Source organism: Canis lupus, chromosome 11 (genome assembly GCF_048164855.1).
Source record: "Canis lupus baileyi chromosome 11, mCanLup2.hap1, whole genome shotgun sequence".
Taxonomy (NCBI): domain Eukaryota; kingdom Metazoa; phylum Chordata; class Mammalia; order Carnivora; family Canidae; genus Canis; species Canis lupus.
Window position 1 is genome coordinate 24,870,986 of NC_132848.1, and position 22,250 is coordinate 24,893,235.

At 49.3% G+C, this 22,250-nt stretch overlaps 1 protein-coding gene across 4 annotated transcripts in view; it reads left to right on the top strand.

The window, feature by feature from the left end:
- Positions 1 to 22,250, top strand: part of SCUBE1 (signal peptide, CUB domain and EGF like domain containing 1) — a 140,237-nt gene that overhangs the window by 15,322 nt on the left and 102,665 nt on the right. For 2 of the 4 annotated variants that reach the window (XM_072843623.1, XM_072843624.1), the window contains exon 3: positions 6,408 to 6,536. In XM_072843623.1, the coding sequence (XP_072699724.1) occupies positions 6,408 to 6,536 (129 nt within the window). Of the gene's footprint in view, positions 1 to 5,113; positions 5,231 to 5,473; positions 5,794 to 6,407; positions 6,537 to 22,250 lie in introns of those variants that run through there. The other 2 variants (XM_072843625.1, XM_072843626.1) reach the window with 2 other exon arrangements.

Below are 22,250 nucleotides of genomic sequence, written 5' to 3' on the forward strand. Positions count from 1 at the left end.
TGATTATGCATCTGTTTGCTGTTTGTCACCGAGCTTTTGCGGAGCACAACTCTGCCACTTCCGAAGCTTACACTGAACAGAATGTAGCCCTTGTCCCATGGGACGCACAGCTCCAAAGGACAGACACATAGCAAACATGAGTGATGGTTGCTGTCCATTCCTGGGGCTCTGGGGTCCGCTGGAGGAGGAGGAGTCATGTCTGCCAGGGGATCAGCAGAGGTTTCAGGTGGGAGATGATGCTGGGGCTCAGCCTGCAGACATAGATAGGTGTCTGTAAAGATGAAGGAGCCCCAGGCTAGGGAACAGCATGAGCGAAAGTGTGGTGTCCTGACCCTGCGGCAGCTGCTGGGGGAGGTCAGCAAGCAGCTCGAACCCCATGGTCACTTTGGATCACGAGCTGGGCAGTGGGGAGGGCCTTCCCACCCTCTGGCTGAGCCACGGTCATTGTGTGCAGTTAGGAATGAAAAAGTATATAGATTTGTGTTGGTTTTGTGTGACCTTTGACCTTTCCCATAATTAACTGCTGGGCCTACTTCTAGCATTGTCTCCTCAGAAGGGAAACCTGATCAATGGATGCCAGGGGTCCACAGAGAGCCGGGTCTCATTACTCAATCATTACAAACCCGGAGCTTAACCCTGTGCCACCGGAGACAGGAGGCTTAATCCTTCCTGCTAGGCGGCCCTGCAAAACTACCTTCCCTCGAGCGTAATTAGCCAAGAAACCGGATTAAGATTTATTCACCAATAAGGACCCAACTTCCTAAGCCATACATCTCTCCCAGAATGGTTGCCTGATCTGAGGAGTGCACAGTTTTTCCTAAAGCCCCCAGACAAAGGAAAAGACGTGCTAGTGCCCAGCCAGGGGAGGGGTCTTTGTTAGAGCGTTTGGTCTCCACGGTCTGCAAGGAATGTCAAGAAAAATGCCAATTTCAAGGGGAAACAAGAAGGCGTTTTTCAGTAATGATCTCTGAAAGCGGAGCGGGGTGGGGGGGGGGACTTTAAAAACCCTCATTTTGAGAACCTTTCCAGTCCATTGTGATTTTCAGGAAAATGCCCTGAAAAAACATGAAAATAAAATGAGAAGGAGCCCCAACACATTGCAATGCAATCTTTTAGAACCTAAGCATTGCAGAATAAATATATATTTTATGGTGCAACGAGAATCAATTTTGAATTAATTGAAAAAAATAAAATAAAACTAAACTCATCCCATTCGAGTTCCAAACCACTCCTGTTGGCACAGAACCATAGCTGTGGGATCGCGTGTGCATGGCTGCCTTTAATATAGGAAAAATGAAACAGTGTGTGCTTTTTAAAATCCCATAATAAGCAGCTCCTGTGCTGCTTTGCTCTGTTCTGTGAGATGTTGGAAACTGTTTTCTGTTGAGAACTGAGTTTTCATAACCAAAAACTAAAAAAAAAAAAAAAAAATCCTAGCTGTAGAAGGAGCAGGAAGGACTAGGGTGAGCTATCGGACTTATCCCCAGCACTCCGATCAGGTCTTTTGTTCTCCCCATGGTTTCCCCTCCTACAAACCTTCCCTGTAACCATCCCTCAGCCTCTGGGGTAGGTATACACCTTAGAAATAAAAATGAGGCACGTGACATCTCCTTCCCACACTTCTCCTTAATAACTTTTTGGAACGTGAAGCATTTGTAACAAGTTGTTCATCTCATGCACCCAAAGGATATGGCTCCAACAAGATATGGAATCTGCCTTGGAACACAGGCACAGGCTAGGGGCTGGGAAACTGGGTGCTCAGCCACACTGTGCCTCAGTCTCCACATCAGTAAAATGGGGGTAGCACTACCCCCTGGCTCTTATGCAGCTCCCTTCCTCCAATCTTTGCATTGGTCATCACATGGCCATCTTCCTTCTGTGTCTCTGTGTGTTTCTCCACGGTGTTCTCCTCTCTGTCCTAATATCCTCTTTGTGTGTATCCAAATTTCCCTCTTCTTATATGGACACCAGCCGTTAGATTATGGCCCATCCTAATCCAGGATGACCTCATCTTAATTTGCTTACATCTGCAAAGATCCTATTTCCAAATCAGGTCACATTCACAGATACTGGGGGTCAGGGCACCAATACATCTTTGGGAATGACACAGTTCAACCCACAATAGTCCTTTAAGAATAAACATCCAGAGAGCTTGGCTCTGTCCCCCTCCATTCCATCACCACCCTCTCCCTACCCCATTCGCCTGCTCCTCATTCTCTCTCTAGCCTTAACAGTCCTTAAAAAGTGGCCCGAGCCTGCCAGACGTCTTGATGGCCTGTGGGGACTCCTCCAGGAGTGGCGGTTCATGGATTTTTTTTTTTTTCCAGAAACAAATCCACTTGCTTTGGCTGACATTTTTTTTTTAGTTGATTTGTTTGTGCATTTATTTCTCTTGTTATTAAAGCAGGAAGCTCACATGATTAAAAAACAACAACAAAAACTCAACACACACACAGAAATCAGGGGAGGGGGCTTAGCTGTGAACAGATGCTGCAGGCTGGCCTCAGGGAAGCATGTGATAGCACTTTGGGCCTGGGGATTGGAGGGGAAACTGATGGTTCTAAGAGATGCTTCGATTTGGGGGAATCCCTTGGAGATAAGTAAGGGAAGAGGTAGGAACAGTGAACATTCCTGCACGCTTCTGCCTTCTGGCATCTACTGTAGCCAACACTATAGGGTATCATGGGAAGGAAAAGGCTAGAGTTATTTTATTGGTTATTCAGCAATCTCTTTATAATGCCCTATGGGTATGGTGACCAAGTAGTTTATTATTTTGAGAGTGAAAAGTGTGTTGTCAATAATTACACCCAGACAACAGCATAAACTGGAACTATGTCAAGCAAATCGGGGCATGTGATTATCCTAACCAGGGAAGAGACATTTTTATTAGACCTTACCACCATTGAAAGAGCTGGTTTAATTGCATTTTATGGATGTGGTGACTCTGTGTTTCCTTCTTTGCTTTGGTTTCTGGAAATCTAGGAGCCATATTTGTGGCTGGCTTTTTTGAAATCGTACTGGAATTACCAAATTTATTTGTATACTTTCACCAGCTTTCTCTTATCCTTCAACCCTCATTTCTTTTTCTTCTTCCTAACATCTTTTTAAAAATCTTATTGTATGTATTTTATAAGCTGTTTAGAGGGATAATATTTGAAGAAGTTGATGGGTGGATGAATATATATATAAATGGATGGATGAGTGAATGGCTGGATAGATGGATGAGTGGGTACAGGTGTGTGGAGTGTGTGTGTGTATAGATGAGTGAGTGTATCAGTAGTGGGTAGACATGTGGATGGTGGATGAGTGAATGGATATAGGATGGATGGATGGATGTTTCAATGTTTAAATGAATAAAAGGACGGGGGCCTAGCTGAATATTTAGATGGATATATGCATATTTGGATACATGGGTAGATATTTGGCTGGATAAATGAAAGGGTGAATAATAGGTGATTGGATGACGAGAAGGATGATTAGCTGACTGGATATTTAGATGAATAGATTTTAGCATGAACAGACAAATGGAAGGATGAATGGATAAATGAGTGTTTGGATGATTAGATAATACTTTCTCAGCCACAGTGTAGACGTGCCAAGGGTGTAATAATGTGTATGGAGTAATTTGCCAATGCCTGGCATGTCATGGGCATTCTAACTTATTAGAAAGGACACAGGTTTTTCAGACTAAAAAACCTCTGTTCTGATCCTTGCCCTGCCGTTTACTATGTGACATTGAGCAATTACCTCTCCTCTCTGCACTTTAGTTTGCTCAACCATAAAATGAAGTTAAAATGCCCACTCCAGAGGGTTGCTGTGAAAATTAAATGAGCTGGTGTTCCTGTATTTGCATAATTCCTTCTAAGATACAAGTTGAGAGAGAGAGATAGAGAGAGAGAGAGAGAATTCTTTTACCCAAGCATGGAGTAAAAGTATGTCCCCTCAATCTCACTGATCCAGCCTAAGTTATATGCCGGCCCCAGAAACAAGAGCTGCTGCTACATATGCTGTTTGGGTTAGACTGACCAGGCTCCACCCCCAGTACTGGGGTCCAGGCCATCTTCTCCTGATCCACCTGTTCATACGAAGGAACGAAGGAATGGAGGAAGGGAACGGTCTGGGGGCTGCTGACTCAGATCAGATGAGAGATTAGGCCCACGCTGAGTAGCTGGTGGAACGGGGGACCAATGGGCAGGCTGTCACCGTGTTAAGCGCGTAGAAAAAACCATGCTTTGGTAGCGGATTCAATGTCTTTCGGGAGGGATCAGGATAACAATATTCACAGGGGCGAGGAACCCTAGGGAAGGGCAGGCTAACGGATGAAAGTAGGGCCATGTTGCCTCTGGAGTGTCTGGGAGATTCCGGGAGAAAGGTGGTCAGATTGAGTTCCCTGGGGCTTCCGCAAAAAGGTCAGGGCTGCAGAGAATGAGAAGTAATCAATATCCCAGTCTTTAGAAACCGCTGTGCCCCTCCAAACGTAAAATCGTATATCCTCCTTCAACGTCTAAGTGTATGAAGTATCATGATTAAAGACAATTGAAGTGACTCGGCGGGACCGAGCCGGCGTCCCGACTGAGGCTGGTGGCCACGGCAGGCAGGTTAGGTGGAAGCTTCTGTGTCTCGCACCTTTGGCGATTCGGGCCTCGGCTGGATGGGTGGGCACACGCAGTGGACGGCGCCGCCCGGGCTCTGTTTTCCGGCATCTCCGTGCTGCTATTTCCACCGCAGTTATCCCCTCTGCTGCTGCAAGTGTCCCTGGCGGGCAGATGTCCAGGCAGCGCTTGGTCACCTCCGGAGTTAGGGAGCTCACTACCTCCCGAGCGAGCGAGTCTTCCGATGGGCATGCCCACCTGCGAACTCTAACTGGCCCCGTGGCCTTCGTCCCCTGCGCACCAGCATGGAGAGTGCGCGGAGCTGGGTGTCGCTCTGTGGGCCAGCCCCTCGCGCCTGTCGGGGAGTCGCCAGGCTGGCCCTCAGTCCCCTCGCCTCGCCCGGCCCAGCCTTCTACACGCGGGAAGGGAGGGAGCCATTCATCCTGCGAGGCACTTCCGGTTGTGCTTAGCGCAGACACTTCCTGTTCCCCCTGAGTAGAGTACTTCCGGTTCCGCTGTGGAGCACTTCCGGTTGCTGCCCCTTCCCGCGTCCCTGGGTTGTCCGTGGAGGTTGGAGCCGGTGCGGATGGAGGGAGCAAGTGCGAGGAGGAGGTTACCGAACCCTCCAGGCGATGCTGGTGGGTCCCGCCGGGCCCTGGCGCCTGCTGCTCGCTGCTCCCGGACATGGCGGCGGCCCTGGAGCCCCCGGAGCCCCCAAGGCGGGCCGGCTGGTTCGAAGCCCGCTCGCTCCACGTCCGCCGTCCGCCGGTGCGGGACCGTGGGCTGGGGCCTGGCGCGCCCCCGGTTCCCCGCTTCCTTCGGCAGAAGGATGACGGTGCGCAGCTCCCGGAGTTCCCGTGGGGCGTGAAGAGGGAATGACGGACGGCGCGGCCCGTGGGACCTGCGTGGACAAGCTGCTCGCTGGGTGTTAACTAGGCGCCTTCCGGGGACGCTCCGAGGGCTCTCAAATCTCTCGGGCACTCCAGAACCCATAGCCCTCCGACCCCCGATGGGGAATGTTGGAAAAAAAAAAAAACTTAGAACAGCAGAAAGGGTGACCTTTACAAAGGCTGTTGGTCATTGTTTATGAGACAGAGGCCTTTGTTATAACGAGGAATCTGAAGCAGTAGAAATTCAGGCTTTGGGCGCTGCTGTGGAAGGAAACTGCGTGGAGTTTATGGACTTGGCACTCATTGCAGAGGTTACTTTTTTTTTTTGGGGTGGTGTGCAGAATTCACTTTATTATTTTTTTTAAGATTTAATTTATTTAATCATGAAAGACACAGAGAGAGAGATACAGGCAGAGGGAGAAGCAGGCTCCCTGCAGGGGGCCGGACGTGGGACTCCATCCCGGGTCTCCAGGATCAGGCCCTGGGCCAAAGGCAGCACTAAACCACTGAGCCACCGGGGCTGCCCCACAATTCATGTTATTCAGTACTCCCCACTTCACAAGCAATGAGCTCTCCATCTCTGGGAGGCTGAAGAGAGCCAGTGCAGGGCCGGGGGGGGGGGGGGGGTCCCCGCGTGCTGCTATTGTCGAGAGGCTCTTGAAGGAGGGAGAGCTGGGTGTGAATTTTGCCTGCTTCACCGTGGGAATGCACCCTGCACTGCCCTGTAAGGAAGCGGCCGGTCTTTATTGCAGGGCCAGGATCTTCATCTCTGTGGTCTTTGGGTCCCCAGCCCCCAGCGAGGACTTTCGAGAATACCTATTGAGTCATCCCAGAACCAGTCATGCCCTGGTGGCTTCAGTGGGGTGGGGGTGGGGGGGACTCCGAGGCCCTTCCTCTGACCCCTCTCCTGGCCCTTGTTTTGCAGACATCGACGAATGTGAGAACGACTACTACAACGGGGGCTGTGTGCATGAGTGCATCAACATCCCAGGGAACTACCGGTGTACCTGTTTTGACGGCTTCATGTTGGCCCACGATGGACACAACTGCCTGGGTGAGTGACACGGCGGCGCCACACCCTGCCCACTAAGGCATGCCCTGCCTGTTCCTCAGCCCCAGCCTACAGTGCTGGGGGCTGGGGGCTGGGGGGAGGCTCGCCCTCCTCTGGTTCCTTGTATTCCTTTCCTGGGGCCGCCAGAACAAAATAGCACGGGTCTGGTCGGCTTAAACAACAGGAACTTCTTTTCTTCTGGTTCTGGGGGTTCTGGGGTCTAGAAGTAGAGGTCAGGATGTTGATAAATTTGTTTTTTTTTTGAGGCCTCTCTCCTTGGCTTGCAGATGGCCACCTTCTTGCTGTGTGTTCACGTGGTCCTCTCTCTCTGCGTACATGCAACTGGTTTCTTGCTCTTTCTCTCTGCCTCTGTATGCATCCTAATCTCTTCTTATAAGGACACCAGTCTTACTAGAGTGGGGCCCATCCTGACAACCTATTTGTAACCCAGTCACCACTTTAAAGACCCTATCCTGTCTCCAGATAATCACGTTCTGAGGTCCTAGGGGTTAGGGCTTCAACATACGGATCTGGGGAACACAGTGCAGCCCATCACAGGGATCCCTGCCCCCACCGTACCTCCAGATTCTCATGGTGCAAATACGTAGATTTAAGCCAGTTGGATGAAATTTAGAAGAGTAATGCAAGCTTGCTGGGTCAAATTGGGAAAATGCAGGAGAAGAGGGAGAGAAATTGGAAGGCAGCATTGTCATGCTGGTGTGTCTCCTCGAGGCAGCCCTCCCTGCAGCCCAGTGTCATTCCCTGTAATGGCAATCAGTGGTCCCTTTCCCATCACATGACCTCCAGTGACACCCCCCCATCCCCTGTTATCACCATTTTGCCAGCTGTCTCATAATGTGATAAGTAACTAATGAGCTGGAGCTGCTATAAAGATGTGACAAACTGAGTGGCCTAAACAACAGAAATTTGTTCTCTCACAGGCTGGAGGCCAGATGTCTGAAGTCAGGCTGTCAGCAGAGTTGGTTCCTTCGGAGGGCTTCCAGGGAGAATCTGCGCCAGGCCTCTTGCCTGGCTTCTGGTAGCTTCAGGCAGTCTATGCTTGTAGATCATGCTCTCCTTATGCTTTTGCATTGCCTTTGCTCTGTGCACATCTATCCCTATGTCCAAATCTCCCCCTTCTCTAAGGACATGGTCAGATTTTATCTGACCTCCTCTGCAAAGACCCCATCCCCAACAGAGGCTATTAAGTTCAGAGAGACTGATCTTTAGGACTTCAGCATCTTTGGAGGGTCATAATTCATAACAGAGCTGGTTTGCAGTCTGCAGCAGGAGGTCCGTCTCATGGCACAGAGCACAGAGTCTCAAAGCAGATGTGCCTGTCCCCTAGGCCCTCTGCGGCTGGCTGCTGAGTGACACAGGGCACAACAGCTAGAGCCAAGGAGATAAGACCACATACTCAACAGGAATGTGGCTGTGGATATGTTATTAATGTATCTGGGTCTCAGTCTCCCATTGGTAAAGGGGGGTTATGACGAGCAGCTTGGTCATGGCCTCTTGTGAGCAGTACTGAGTCAGTGTCCTGCTGCTGAGAGGGGTGCCTGGCACAGAGCTCCCCCTACTAGTGGCTGTCACTACTGTCAGCACCTCTGAGCCTGCTTCCTCACAGGGATAATTGTGCTGCCTACTTCCCCAGGTTGTGTGCGAGGACAAAATGACAGGGTGGAGCGAAGTGACTGGCATTTAGCAGGTGCAAATAATCAACAAACAAGCATTACTGTTACTCTGGGTCACTCAGCCTCCCTTTTGTGGCTGGTCATTTAGATTGTTTGCTTATTCTGTTTCTACTGTCAGAACCCAGAAGTGATTCTGGGCATAAGTGTATTTTTTCTTATTTTCCTAATTGTTTCCTGTAACAATTCTTCCCAGAAGTGGACCTACTGGGTCAGAGGGTCATCGGGTTGTTTGTATGGCTTTTGGTGCAGTACATCTACGAAAGAGCTTGGCAGACCTTCCCTTGTGCCAGCTGGCCTGTGGGTGCATGGCACGGGAAGTGCAGCGTCCCAGGCACCCTGGAACTTTTCCTCCCAGTGGCATATTAGCTTTAGGTTTCCCTGCCTGTTTTTGTTTAGTGCATGTTGGATCTCAGACAGGCTTGTTATGGGAAACAGACCTGTGAACATATAATTACACCCAAAATAAGTGCTGAAATGGAAGTCTGGGCAGCCGGCTGTGGGAGCCCCGAGGGGCCTGTGAAGAGCCACCCCTGCACCGGGTGAGGGCGGGGCTGAAAGTGGGGTGGCTCTTTGAGGGGCTTCAGAGAGGAGGTAGCACTGAGCAGGTTCTGCAGAGGTTGCAGAACCCCTGGCCGGGACAAGAGCACAGCCTGTGCACAGAGCTGCGGGGGGCTCCCAGGGCCTGGGCTCAGGACGGGTGGCAGGAGTAGCAGGAGGCTGCAGAGGTGGCCAGGGCATTTGATTAGGCTGTGCTGTAGGACAGTTATTGTGCCAGACACCAAGTGAAGTATCGTCCAAGCGTTATCTCCTTTAATCCCCCAGGGCATAAGCCTGGAGTTTTACCAGTTGTCACTTTTTCAGAAGACAGCAAGAGTTCACTTCAGTAACTGATTAGTTTGTGAAGGCAGAGCTGATATCCATCCCCATGAGACAACAGGCAGTAGTACCCAGGATCCCAGATGACAGGCCTCAGGAACTGCCAGTTCTGGGCTTAGGTCCTGGCCCTGCCAGTACCAGCTGTGTGCCCTTTGGTCAGTCACTTCACCTCTATGCCTGTTTTCTCACCTGTAAAATGGAATTCATAGTCCCTGTTTGTGAGGATTGAATGAGATCATGGCTGTTGAGCATCCAGCAGAGTACCTAGCACCGAGCACCCAAAATGTCATGAACATCCAATCCTGCTCACCAACTTTCAGAAAGAAATGCATTGGGGTGGGCCAGTGGAGGCCAGAGCCAGCCATCTTCACTCCCTGGATTGTGTCTGAGCTCCCCTTCTGGTCATAGCACTCTTACCTATGCAGAACTACCTGTTCATAATTACCCTTGTTCTAGACAATGGCAGGTACACCCAATGTCTCCCGACAAATGGCAGAGTCTGGGTGGGTTTATTGTTATTTTTACAACAGATTCTTTTGGCGCTGATTGATATAAAGAACTGGGTAGGACTATCCCCACCCCCACCTCCAAGCACAGATTGCAATTTCATACGGCTCTAACTCACACATATGGCAACCGAGAAAAGGCTTTCTCTGTTGCTCCTCTGCTTTTAGCTAAGGGCAGAACCTTCTCGACAGACTTGTTTTTGTTTGGGCTTTTTCCTTCTCAAGACAAAACTCTAGCTCTAAAGAAGTCAGACCTTGGTTCCAACCAGCTCTGTCCCACACTGACCACGTGACCTCCCAGAGCCTCACATCCTTCCTCCATAGCGTGCAGTGAGAGTTAAAGCGCCTGGTACAGCGTTGGGATAAATGTTGGCAAAAACACGGAAAACCAGAAGAGGAAGCTGGGCTTGGAGGTTGAAGATTTAGGCTCTAGTTCTGGCACCACCACTCATGAGTTGATGGTTTGGGACCAGTTCCTCAAACCCTCCAAGCCTCATTCCCCTAACTACAACATGGGTCAGTAATTCCTATCTTGAAGGGTCACTATGATGATTAAGTAACAAAGCAAGTACAGAAAGCTGCACGTCCAGATGTCACATTTTGTGCAGGTTCCAGATGGATACTGTCACCCTGTTGCGGAGATTTCAGGGAGGCAGCCTGCAGTCCTTATTCAGCCTGCAAACACGTTTGGTTTATCCTCCCAGTGTTTTTGTAATCATCACTATTATCCTCCTCCTCATGGATTGATTTATCAACATTTAAAAATCAAGGAGTAGCGCACCTGGATGGCTCAGTGATTGAACATCCACCTTTTTTTTTTTTTTTAAGATTTATCTATTTATTCATGAGAGAGAGAGGCAGAGACATAGGCAGAGGGAGAAGCAGGCTCCTTGCAGGGAGCCCGATGCGAGACTCCATCCCAGATCCTGGGATCACAACCTGAGCCGAAGGCAGGCGCCCAACTGCTGAGCCACTCAGGCGTCCTGAGCATCTACCTTTGGCTCAGGTTGTGATTCTGGGGTCCTGGGATCAAGTCCAACTTTGGGCTACCTGCAGGGAGCCTGCTTCTCTCTCTGCCTGTGTCTCTGCCTCACTCTCTCTCCCTGTCTCTCTCTTTGTGTTTCTCATGAATAAATAAATAAAATCTTCTTTAAAAATTCAAGAGATGTCACAGAATAGATCATATACTGGCTCACAGAACAAGCCTCAACAAATTCTTTTTTTTTTAATTTTTATTTATTTATGATAGTCACAGAGAGAGAGAGAGAGAGGCAGAGACATAGGCAGAGGGAGAAGCAGGCTCCATGCACCAGGAGCCCGACGTGGGATTCGATCCCGGGTCTCCAGGATTGCGCCGTGGGCCAAAGGCAGGTGCCAAACCACTGCGCCACCCAGGGATCCCAAGCCTCAACAAATTCTAAAAGATCAAAGTCATACCACGCACCTTTTCTGACCACAATACTATGAAACTAGAAATCAACCACAAGAAAAATATCTGAGGGGCAGCCCAGGTTGCTCAGTGGTCTAGCACCGCCTTCAGCCCAGGGCGTGATCCTGGAGACCTGGGATCGAGTCCCACATCGGGCTCCCTGTGTGGAGCCTGCTTCTCCCTCCGCCTGTGTCTCTGCCTCTTTCTCTGTGTGTGTGTGTGTTTCTCATGAATAAATAAATAAATGCCACTACACAATGAATGGGTCAACCAGAAAATAAAAGAAAAAATTAAAAAGTACCTGGAAACAAAATGAAAACACAATGGTTCAAAAACTCTGAGATACAGCCAAAGCAGTTCTAAGAGGGAGGTTTATAGCACTACACGCCTCCCTCAAGCAAGAAAAATCTCATATAAACAACCTAACTTTACATCTAAAGGAGCTAGAATAAGGACAACATACAAAACCCAAACCAGCAAAAGAAAGGGAATAATAAAGATTGGAGCAGAAATAAATGAAATAGAAACTAAAAAAACACAATAGAATAAGTCATTGAAGCCAGAAGCTGGTTCTTTGAAAAGATAATAAAATTGATAAACCTTTAGCCGGACTTACCAAGAAAAAAAGAGAAAGGATCCAAGTAATTGGAATCACAAATGAGAGAGGAGAAATAATAACACATGCCACAGAATACAAACAGTTATAAGAATATTATGAAAACTTATATGCGAACAAATTGGATAACTTGGAAGAAATGGATAAATTCCCAGAAACCTATAAATTACCAAAACTGAAGCAGGAAGAAATAGAAAATGTGAACAGACAGAAATAGAAAATGTGCCATTACCGGCAATGAAACTGAATCAGTAATCAAAAAACTGCCAACAAACAAAAGTCCAGAACCAGAGGGCTTCTCAGGCAAATTCTACCACACTTTTAAAGAACTGATGCCTGTTCTTCTCAAACTATTTCAAAAAAAAAAATAGAAGAGGAATAAAAACTTTAAAATTCATTCTATGAGACCAGTATTACACTAATACCAAAACCAGATTCAGACGCTACCAAAAAAGAGAACTACAGGCCAATATCTCTGATGAACGAAGATGCAAAAATCCTCATCAAAATACTAGCAAACCAAATCCAACAATACATTTTTAAAGATCATTCACCATGATCAAGTGGGATTTATTCCCAGGATACCAGAGTGATTCACTATTCACAAATCAATCAACATGATACATCAATAAGAGAGTATGAACCATATTCACTTCAGTAGACACAGAAAAAGCATTTGTTGAAGGACAACATCCATTCATGATAAAATCCCTCAACAAGGATTTAGAGGGGACATATTTCAACATAATAAAGGCCGTACATGAAAAACCCACAGCTAACATCATCCTCAGTGGGGAAACAGGAGAGAATATCCAATGGGTAAAAGACTGTGTCTTCCACAGATGGTGCTTGGAAAATTGGACAGCAGTGTGCAAAAAAAAAAAAAATGGAACTGGACCACTTTCTTACATTGTAGACAAAAGATAAATTCAAAGTGGTTTAAAGACCTAAATGTGAGACCTGAAATCATAAAAATTCTAGAAAAGAGGACAAGCAGTAGTGTCTCTGACATCAACCTTAGCAACTTTTTCTAGATAGGTCCCTGCAGGCAAGGAAACAAAAGCAAAAATAAACTGTTGGGACTACATCAAAATAAAAAGCTTCTGCACAATGAAGGAAACAAAACTAAAAGGCATCCTATGGAATGAGAGAAGATATTTGCAAATAACAGGTCTGATAAAGGGTTAGTATCCAAAATATATAAAGAACTGATATGGGACACCTGGGTGGCTCAGTGGTTAAGCATCTGCCTCCAGCTCAGGGCGTGGTCTTGGCATCCCGGGATTGAGTCCCACAATGGGCTCCCCTTGAGGAGGCTCCTTCTCCCTCTGCCTATGTCTCTGCCTCTCTCTCTGTCTCTCATGAATAAATAAAATCTTTAAAAAAACAACTGATACAACTCAACACCCAAACAACAAATAATCCAGTTTAAAAATGGGCAGAAGGCATGAATAGACATTTTTTCCAAAGAAGACATCCAGATGGCCAACAGACACATGAAGAGATGCTCAACATTACTCATCATCAGGAAAATGCAAATCAAAATCACAGTGAGATATCACCTCACACCTCTCAGAATAGCCAAAACCAGCAACACCAAGAAACAACAGGTATTGGCGAGGATTGGACAAAGAGGAACCTTCTTGCACTATCGGGAATGCAAACTGGTATAGCCACTCTGGAAAACAGTATGGAGGTTCCTCAAAACGTTAAAAATAGAACTACCCTACCATCCAACAATCATACTACTGGGTATTTACCCAAAGAATATGAAAACACTAATGTTTATGGTACCTCCATGTTTCTAGAAGCATTGTTTACAACAGCCAAGAGATGGAAGCAACCCAAGTGGCTATCAATTGATGAATGGATAAAGAAGATGTGGTATATCTATGCAACGGAATATTACTCTGTCATTAATAAGAATGGAGTCTTGCCATTTGCATGAATCAGATGGAGCTAGAGAGTATGATGCTACGTGAAATAAGCCAGTCAGAGAAAGACAAATGCCATATGATTTCACTCATACGTGAAGCTTAAGAAACAAAACAAACAAGCAAGGAAAAAAGAGACACAAATCAAGCAACAGACTTTTTAAAAAATATTTTATTTATTTATTCATTCATGAGAGACACACAGACAGAGGCAGAGACATAGGCAGAGGGAGAAGAAGGCTCCATGCAGGGAGCCCGACCTGGGACTCGATCCGAGGTCTCCAGGATTACACCCCGGGCCGAAGGTGGTGGTAAACTGCTGAGCCACCCGGGCTGCCCCAGACTCTTTTAACTATAGAAAACACACTGATGGTTACCAGAGGGCAGGTGGGTGGGGTGGTGGGAGAAGTAGATGACAGGGAATAAGGAGTACATTTGTTGTGATGAGTACCAGGTGATTAAAATAAAACCTAATAAATAAATACATAATTGATTGATTAATTGATTAAAAAATCAAGGGATGGCACATAAAAATCAGTATTTGCAGCATTGTTCTACCTGGTCCCTGATGTTGTGGGGCTTGGGCAGGAGTGCAGATGGAGGCCTGGATGCCACATGGCTAAATAGGTATAAAGCTTCAAAGCTAGAACATATTCAGTCCCTCCTGCCTCATCAAATACTCCTTCCTAATGACCTGGAAGGCGAGACTGGAATTTAGGATCTAGGATTCCTTGGAGTTTTGTGTCAGAAAGCACTAGTGTAGGCAGTGCCTGCTTCCACCCCTTCTCCTCATGGTTGACTTCAGCCTACACCAAAGGGAACCTGAAGACAGCCTAACTTGAATGTCCAGGCTCTGGCCATTTGCTCCCAAGCCACCTTTCCTTTCTCCACTGCTTGATTCTAAGTGTCCTCTGTCCCTCTGGGAACAGACTTGGGGCCATTTGGACAGGGAGTTTTAAGGGTCTTAAATGTCCAGCATGTGGTTTAGAAGGGCAGGTATGTGATCCACTATGGACTCCTTACTCCATGGGGAAGGCTACAGCCCCAGGGGTGGAGCAGGGACCCCCACACACACCCAACAAAGCATGTGGCCCCAGGGCAGGGGCATCTCTTGCCCACGTCTCAGTGTGGTACTAGGGCAACTGACAGGAGCTGTGCTGCAGCTGGCCTCTTCGGGATGTACTTCCTGTTTGCTGCAATCCTCACCACGCCCTATTGCTCACAATCAGCAACTTTGGGTATTTAATTACCTGCTTGATCTCAGTGGGAATTGTGTTCGTGCTTCCCAGTGAAGCTTCCAGCACAGAGCCTGCCCCCGGTGAGTGCTCAATGGCCATGGAGACTGACAGAGTTGTTGGAAGGTTCTCTGTTCTTGGCTGCTTTGCACAGTCTTGACCATTTCTGGTCTGTTATTGGGAGCCCCACTCACAGCCCATCACCCATCAGGGACAGTGAAGCCCATTTCCATCCCCTGTTTTTTGGTCTCCAGGAGTACCAGGTCAGGAGTACGGGTCAGGAGTCTTGTCTGGCTGTAACATTCCTCTCTCAGCCACTACTGAATTTGTCTGGGATGATGGCTGGCCTAAACCCTGATCAACAGAGTACAAAAAGCATTCTGAGTTAATTAGCAGAAATGAGGCTGACGGCTTCAGGGTTACTTTCTTGCCTGAGTTTTCACAGTTGAACCTTTTCTTTTGAGCAAACGTTATTTTCTTGTGGAGATGGCTTGCCTGGGAGGGTGGCCAAATCTGGCCTCTGGGGAGCAAAACCCTCTCTCTATTTGACATCTTTATTGAGGAATTTCTCAAATATAACAGAAAATGACACCAGAGGGAATTGAAACCATGATGCGATCCTTGCTCAACCCCAAATGACTGCTTTTAGCATTGTAATTACTTGAAATAGCAGTAGTTCTGTTTGAAAAATATTATTCCAAACTCCATGCAATTGGACATAAGAGCAATATTTAAGCTAATAGAATAAGATTTTTTTCATCTTAAATTAAAACCAGCAGTGGATAATTTTTTCCCGTCTCCACAAAGCAAGGGTCCTTTTCGCTAAAGCCATTAGTTCACTTAGCCAGATGTTTTCTTCGACCCCAATCTTTACCTTGACTTACTGCAAAATATGTTTCTCAAGTTGCTCACAGTTTGAATTTTGAACTAGCTTCTCAGCACTTTTCTTCCCTGATGAAGAGAAGTCGTCTGTAGCCAGGTCCCGCAAAAAAGTTATTTTATTAATCAGAGTACTTCCTTCCTGGCAGTGCTCATTGAGCACCTACTATGTGTGCCTGGCCTTGTGCTAGGCAGGCAGTTGTACTTGGGCAAGACCAGGGAACTGTGCTGGAGGCTCTGCCCCATGCCAGGAGTTGTCTAAGATGCTATGTTCACGTTCTCTTGGTCCTTGCAGCATCCAGCGGCAGAAGCCATTGGTGGCACCTTTTTATGAATGAGGAAACCAAGGCTCAGAGCACACCAGCAAGGCCACCCAGTAAGTGGCAGAGCTGGGACCATTTGCGAGCTCAAGCCTGTAAATCACTGATCCTCCCCTGCCACACGGTGCCTGGAATATCACCAGCTCCAGGAGGCTGGCCAGGTTCAGGGACGGGCTGGCTTCCTTCCCTGGGGTCTTAGGGATGCACCCCTGGTGAGTTGGGGGAGTCATGGAGGACATCCAGAAATCCTAGCATCTGCCAAGCCAGGCAGGTGGGTGACACGCCAGGGGGCAGGAGGGAGCCCCCGGCTCCAGAGAGTTCACCCCAAGGGCACCTCCACCCCAAAGCCTGTACTGCCTCCCCTTGCCAAGGCAGGAGCCTGCTGCCTGTGGATGAGCTTTGTGTCACCCTTGAATTTCTCTCTCAGAACATGGTCTTACTCCTGTTCTTTCAGAACTTTCTCTCGTGGCTCCCAGTGTGTCTGCTCACTGGCTCATGAGGCATCTCCGCAGGGCTCCGTCAGCCTTTCCCCCCTCGCCTCTCACCTGTGTCAACTCCTACCTTCTGGTCCAGCCTTCCTTAAACTCATGGAATCCTTCTGCACAACCTTGCTGTTCCCAGCTGTGCCCTTGTGACCCCTCCCCCAGTGAGGACCCAGTAGGGTCCTTCCTGTCACTCACCTGCCTTTGCCCTGAAGTCATCTGTGAGCAGGTCGTATGCACCACTCCTGTAGCTTTCTTCTTCCCCTGAAAGCAGAAGTTGTTTTCTTTATCCCGTCGTCTTCCTCCTCGGAGCCTGGTGCGATGTCTAGCATATCATAGGCATACGATACATTTTTGCAAAATGAAAAAATAAGCAAATCTGTAAAAGTGCCTCATCACCTGGGCCTTCGAACTGCCGTGTGGGCCTCCTGGCAAAGATCGAGGGGCATCTCTGCTAGGACTCCTAGGAACATAAGAAAGGCAGAAATATTCACCGCTATAAGGATAGGTCGAAGGCTGTGATAGCAGCAACACCAAAGCCTTCTGCCTTGTGGTTACCCATTTGTTTATTCCAAAAAATTGTGCAGAGCACCAGCCGTGTGCCAGATGTGGTTTCAAGTGCTGAAGAAACCCGGGAGTGGTGAGCAAAAGCCACAATGCACGCACACATGTGAACTTACGCAGACTGTAAACATGCCAACATGTAACTCAGGAAGGTAAGTTCAGCCAGGGCATCTCCAGTGAAAAAGAATATAACAACGTGATGGAAAATGATCATCCACCAGAAGGTTGGTGCACTGGATGGGATAGTGGTCTAGTTACTAGTGCTGCACAAATAACCATCCTGCACTCAGTGCACAAATGACTATTTTAGTCTGCTTTTGGCTTCTATGGGTCAGGAGTTCAGATGGGGCATGGCAGGGACGGCTCATCTCCACCTGCTCCATCATGTGGGGGGGCCTCAGTGGGAAGACGCAAAGGCTGTGGTGACTTGATGGCCAGGCTGGAATCACCTAGAGGCTTCTTTGCTGATGTCTGGTGGTTGATGTTGGCTGTTGGCCAGGACACTTGGGGTGGCCTCCACAAGTGGTCTTTCCGCACGGGTGGGTATGGGCTTCCTTGCGGCATGGTGGCTACATCCATGGAAGTTTTACTGTCTAACATCAAAATGGTTACAAAGGTTCACCCACATTCGAGCAGAGGGGGACACGGGGGCCAGGAAGCCGCCATTAGAAAATAATAGGAAGAATCTTCCCTCCAGGCAGAAGGGAGAGGACCAGCCAGGTGGGGACATGGTAGGTGAGTTTGGGAGCAGGTCAGTGTGCCTGAAGGCCCGGGTGTGAGGGAGGAGGACTGGAGATGAGGTCAGGAGGTACACAGGGCCTTACAGGTTCTACAAGGGACTTGGAAATGTATCTAAATTAGCTAGAGCCATGGGAAATTTTGAGTAGGAATTGATGTAATCTGATTGACATTTTAACTTAAAAGGATTTGCTTTCTGTCTGCTAAGTAGAGAATGTGGTAGAAAGAGGCAGAGACCACTGTGGTGGTCTGGGTCAGAGATGATGGTGGCTCTCAGTCCAGGGTGCCAGTGGCGGAGATGATGAGAAGTGGTTGAATTCAGAATATATTTTGAAAGCATAGTCCACCCAAATTGCTGATGGGTTCAATGAAAGAAGAGTTGTCAGGTCTGGGGGGTGAGGGGAGCATGAGAGTCTGGAACTTCTAGATGGCAATGAAGCTGGAGCTCTCGACATTCATTCATTTCATAAAGTTTTCACGAGCACCTGCCCTGAGCTCACAATTAGGACACAGTCCCAGCCCTGAAGGACAGGGAATCAGCCTGCCTAGCTGTGAATCCTGGGTCTGTCGCTTACTTACTTGTGTGTGACCTTGAGCAAGTACCTTCACTTCTCTGGGCCTCTGCATCCTCATCTGTAACATAGGGCTAATCACAGTGCTTATCTGACAGGGGCGTTGCAGACACGGAATGAGACGAGCTTTGTAAAGCACATACCAAGGGCTCAACAGATGTGACTTACCTAATTTTCACTCATTCCTAGTATGGAAAGTCAAAGTACATTGTAAAGACAATAGATGTACTTTCTGAGCTGGCAAAGATGCAGGAGTTGGGCCTGGGGCCTGGGCTGTGCGTGAATCCCCTTGGGGATGCCCCTCACATTCCACATGGTGCTCCTGCCAAATGAGCCACCACTTACCGCCCTCTTGGGGTCAGAAAGCTCTCCCCTTCTTGCACAGATTGTGGCGCTGGTGACACGGGGTCATGTGGCATGAGGGTTTCTAAGCCCAGCTCTGCCCCATGATCATTTTGTGACCTTGGATACATGTCGCCTCTTTTCCCTATCCATTGGGGTCAGATGAGTACATGGATGCACAGATGACACTGCAGGCTGCCAAGCAGAGGCTCAAGAGGAGAAGGAGAGGAGCTCAGGGGATTCTGAGGGGGCCGAGGGACCTAGCTGCACACATAGGGGAAGTCACCGCGGGTGCCAGTGGCTCGGGACAGTGGGCTGGGCTGTCCCTGGTAGGATGAAAGGGTCACACTGCCTGGGCCCTTTTGAAGGCACCCCCTCTCATCCTGGAAGACAGCTGGAGACAATGTGTTGCTCCCTCAAACCCCTAATGAAGGCTCTAGCTGCCTCTGTTTATTTGTCTTTATACTTCCAACAGCTCAGATGCGTTTCTTGCTGGGAAAAAAATGCCAACCATTTCACTGTAAGACTAAACCGCTTCGGACAGTCGTATACTCACTCCATAAACACAAGTGTTTTCTAAGGTAAACTCCAGAGGTTTTTTTCCTGCTCTCTTTACCTGAGCCCCGCCCCCCCCTCCCACCTCCAGGCATTGTGCACACAGCTGGGTGGAGGGATTGGCCCGCTTCTCCGTCCCATTATGCTTCTTACAACTGTGCATCTGGTTGGCCTGAGAAAAAGAAAATCACTAGATGCTTGTGCGTCTTTATGGGGGCTTCCTGCTTTCCCCAGATCACTGAGGGACCAGGGAGATCCTGGGGTGGGCGGTGGGAAGGGAGATTGATTGGGACCCAGTGGAGTTTTCAGGGTGGCCTCCCACAGGCAGCCAGCACAGGATAGGGACAGGGAGGGGTGTGGGACTGCAAAAGGTACCGGTGGTGCTGGGGTAGAGGAGCAGTGCACCAGGTCCTGCCCTTTGGACCATGCGCTTGTCTGGGGACCTTAGAAAACTCTCTGCCTCTCTGTGCCTCAGTTTCCTCATCATATGTGAGATGGGGGGATGGGATGCAACTATGGTTTTCAGATTACTAACAGCAGAACACTTAACTTCAAGCAGAACCCTGCAGTGGTTGTGCTGCTGTGGCTGAAATGGGAGGCAGGGCTGGCAGGAAATGAGAGTTTCTTCGGAGGAGCACCCTCCGCCCGCTGCTCCTGCCCACCGCATCCCTGCAGGGCCCTTGGGGTACAAGAGAGCTGTTGGGAACCCCAAGCCTGGTGGTTGTGCTGTCAGAGCCCTTCTTCCCTGAGTGTCTTGTGATTTGATGAGTCAGTGGCATGACGCAGGGCCGAGCCCTTTGCCGGGTCCTTGGAGTCTCTGCCAGACACAGAGAGCTAGATCTCCAGCAGGCCAAACAGCTTTCACTCGCCTAAACGTACCACCCTGTCCCACTCAGCAGCATCCTTACACCTGCTGTTCCTTCTGCCCAAACCACCCCTCCCCGTGCTCGTCACTGATGTGTGTTCAGCTGACTCCTCAGTGACCCTTGGGACTCGGCTCAGGCATCAGTCCCTTCAGAAGGCCTTCCTAGAGTTGCACACTCTTCCCCTGGGAGCCCGTAGCCCCCAGGCTTGTCACTAGACATCTGGGGTCTCCCTTATTGCCTCAGGAGCTCCTGGAGGGCCAGGGTCCAGCCTGACTTTGCTCTTTCCACAGGCCCAGCACAGGCTCGTCTGTGTGATGGAGGGATGGCAGGTGGCTGGAGGATGGGGCAGAGTGTTTGATTCTGACCATCCGGAGAAGCATGGTTTGGCAGTGGTAGGTGTGCAAGCCTGCCACGGGGGCCGAGCATCAGTCCTCAGAGATCTCCTGCGGAGGTGTCCTAAGCCTATGTGACTGCAGCGCCCCATGTCCCCAGCCCCCTGCTCGGCTCCCACTAGTCTCTCTTCCAGACCAGGGGAGATGGGGACTTGGAAATCAACACATGGAGCCTTGGCTCCTGCCTCCCTTCTTAGCATTTTGGGGCCAGCTGTCTGCTCTCACTCTAGGGAGAGGGCTACAGAAATACTGTGAGGTGGCCTTTGTGAGAGCACCGGGTGCCCGGTCGGCATCAGGAGCAGTGCAGCCTTCTACTTTCCTGAATTCCCTCTGGTTGGATGTTCAGGGCAGGGTCTGCATCACCGACAAGGCTGCCCTTCCCGTTGGTAGGGCTGGGCTGCATTTTCGCTCCCCCTGTGCCAGCCCCACTGTTGATTGTCTTGATTTGGTGGCTTGAAGAAGTCTTGCCCTGTCCCAGGGCAAAGCATGCCAAGTCCATAAACAGCAAAGAAAAACACCCTGCTGCAGAGGATGGGACAGGCAAGCAGACACTTCCCTTCATCTTATTTGCAGTCTCTGTGCCAGGAGCTCGGTCAGAACTCTGAGAAATAAATAAAAAGTAAGTGTCCTGTGAAGACTTTAAAAATACCCTACCACCAAAATATATATCCCAAACCAGAGATGAGCCATGTGCCTAAAAGGGGGCATTAATTAACAAATACGAGGGTCCCAGAATCTCTAGTCTCTAGTTCAGTGCTTCCTCTGCCAACTAGCTTACTTATTTTGGAGCAGCCCAGGCCATTGATGGTGTTCAGGGTCACCCCGGATGTTTGTTGGGCCTGGCTGCATCTGGACAGATGTTGCAGTGACCCAACTCCCCTAGCACCAACAGGCCTGGCCCTGGCTGTTTATAGTGGCCATCAGCCAGCCCCATGTAGCACCCGCTCCGCCACCCCTCCCTGTCACCCATCTCACCCCAACCGCATGCAGCTGGAAATAGACTGGCTGGCAGAGACGCCTTGTGCCCAGCTGGAACGCCTGTCTGTGGGAAGAGGGTAGCCTTGGCAGCCACCCAGCTGCTTGGTCTGGGGGCTTTAGTAACCTCACAGGCTGCCTTAAGGGGGGGGGGATGATCCCACAAGCTGACTTGCCCTCCCCCAGCTCACCCACTGGCCACCAAGGGGTCAGAAACCAGTGCAGTCATTTGGGACAAACTCTCATGGAGGTCCCCCTGAGTGGGATTTCCTGGGGCCTCTATTGCCATTGGCAAGTCGCCTTCTCAGCCTGGCAGCCAGCCCCTCACGATCTGGGCTCTCCCTGTCATGCCAGCCTGGCCTTTGCTCCACATGTATATTAAGCCTCTCTTGGGGCACCTCACGCCCCTGCTTTCCTCAGCTTGGAGGGCTGGCTATCTCTCTTGCCTGCCCTAAGCACCCCAGTTCGTCCTGCACATCTTCCCGGGCCCTTCCAGGGGACTTGGCTCCCACCCTGCATTTGGACCAACCAGAGTCCCAGTGCTCACTACGCAGAGTTAAAAGTCCTATTTCCATATCCAGCACAGCATGGGGGACGGGGGGCAGCTCATCCTGCCGGGGGTGGTGGCGTGGTCACCAGGTCGGGGTGGCAGTGGGGCGAGGGAAGGAGGGAGCAGCATGTGCAAAGCCTAAAGGTGGGAGAGTCTTGGCCAGGTAGCAGAGAAGCCGGGAACGTATAAACA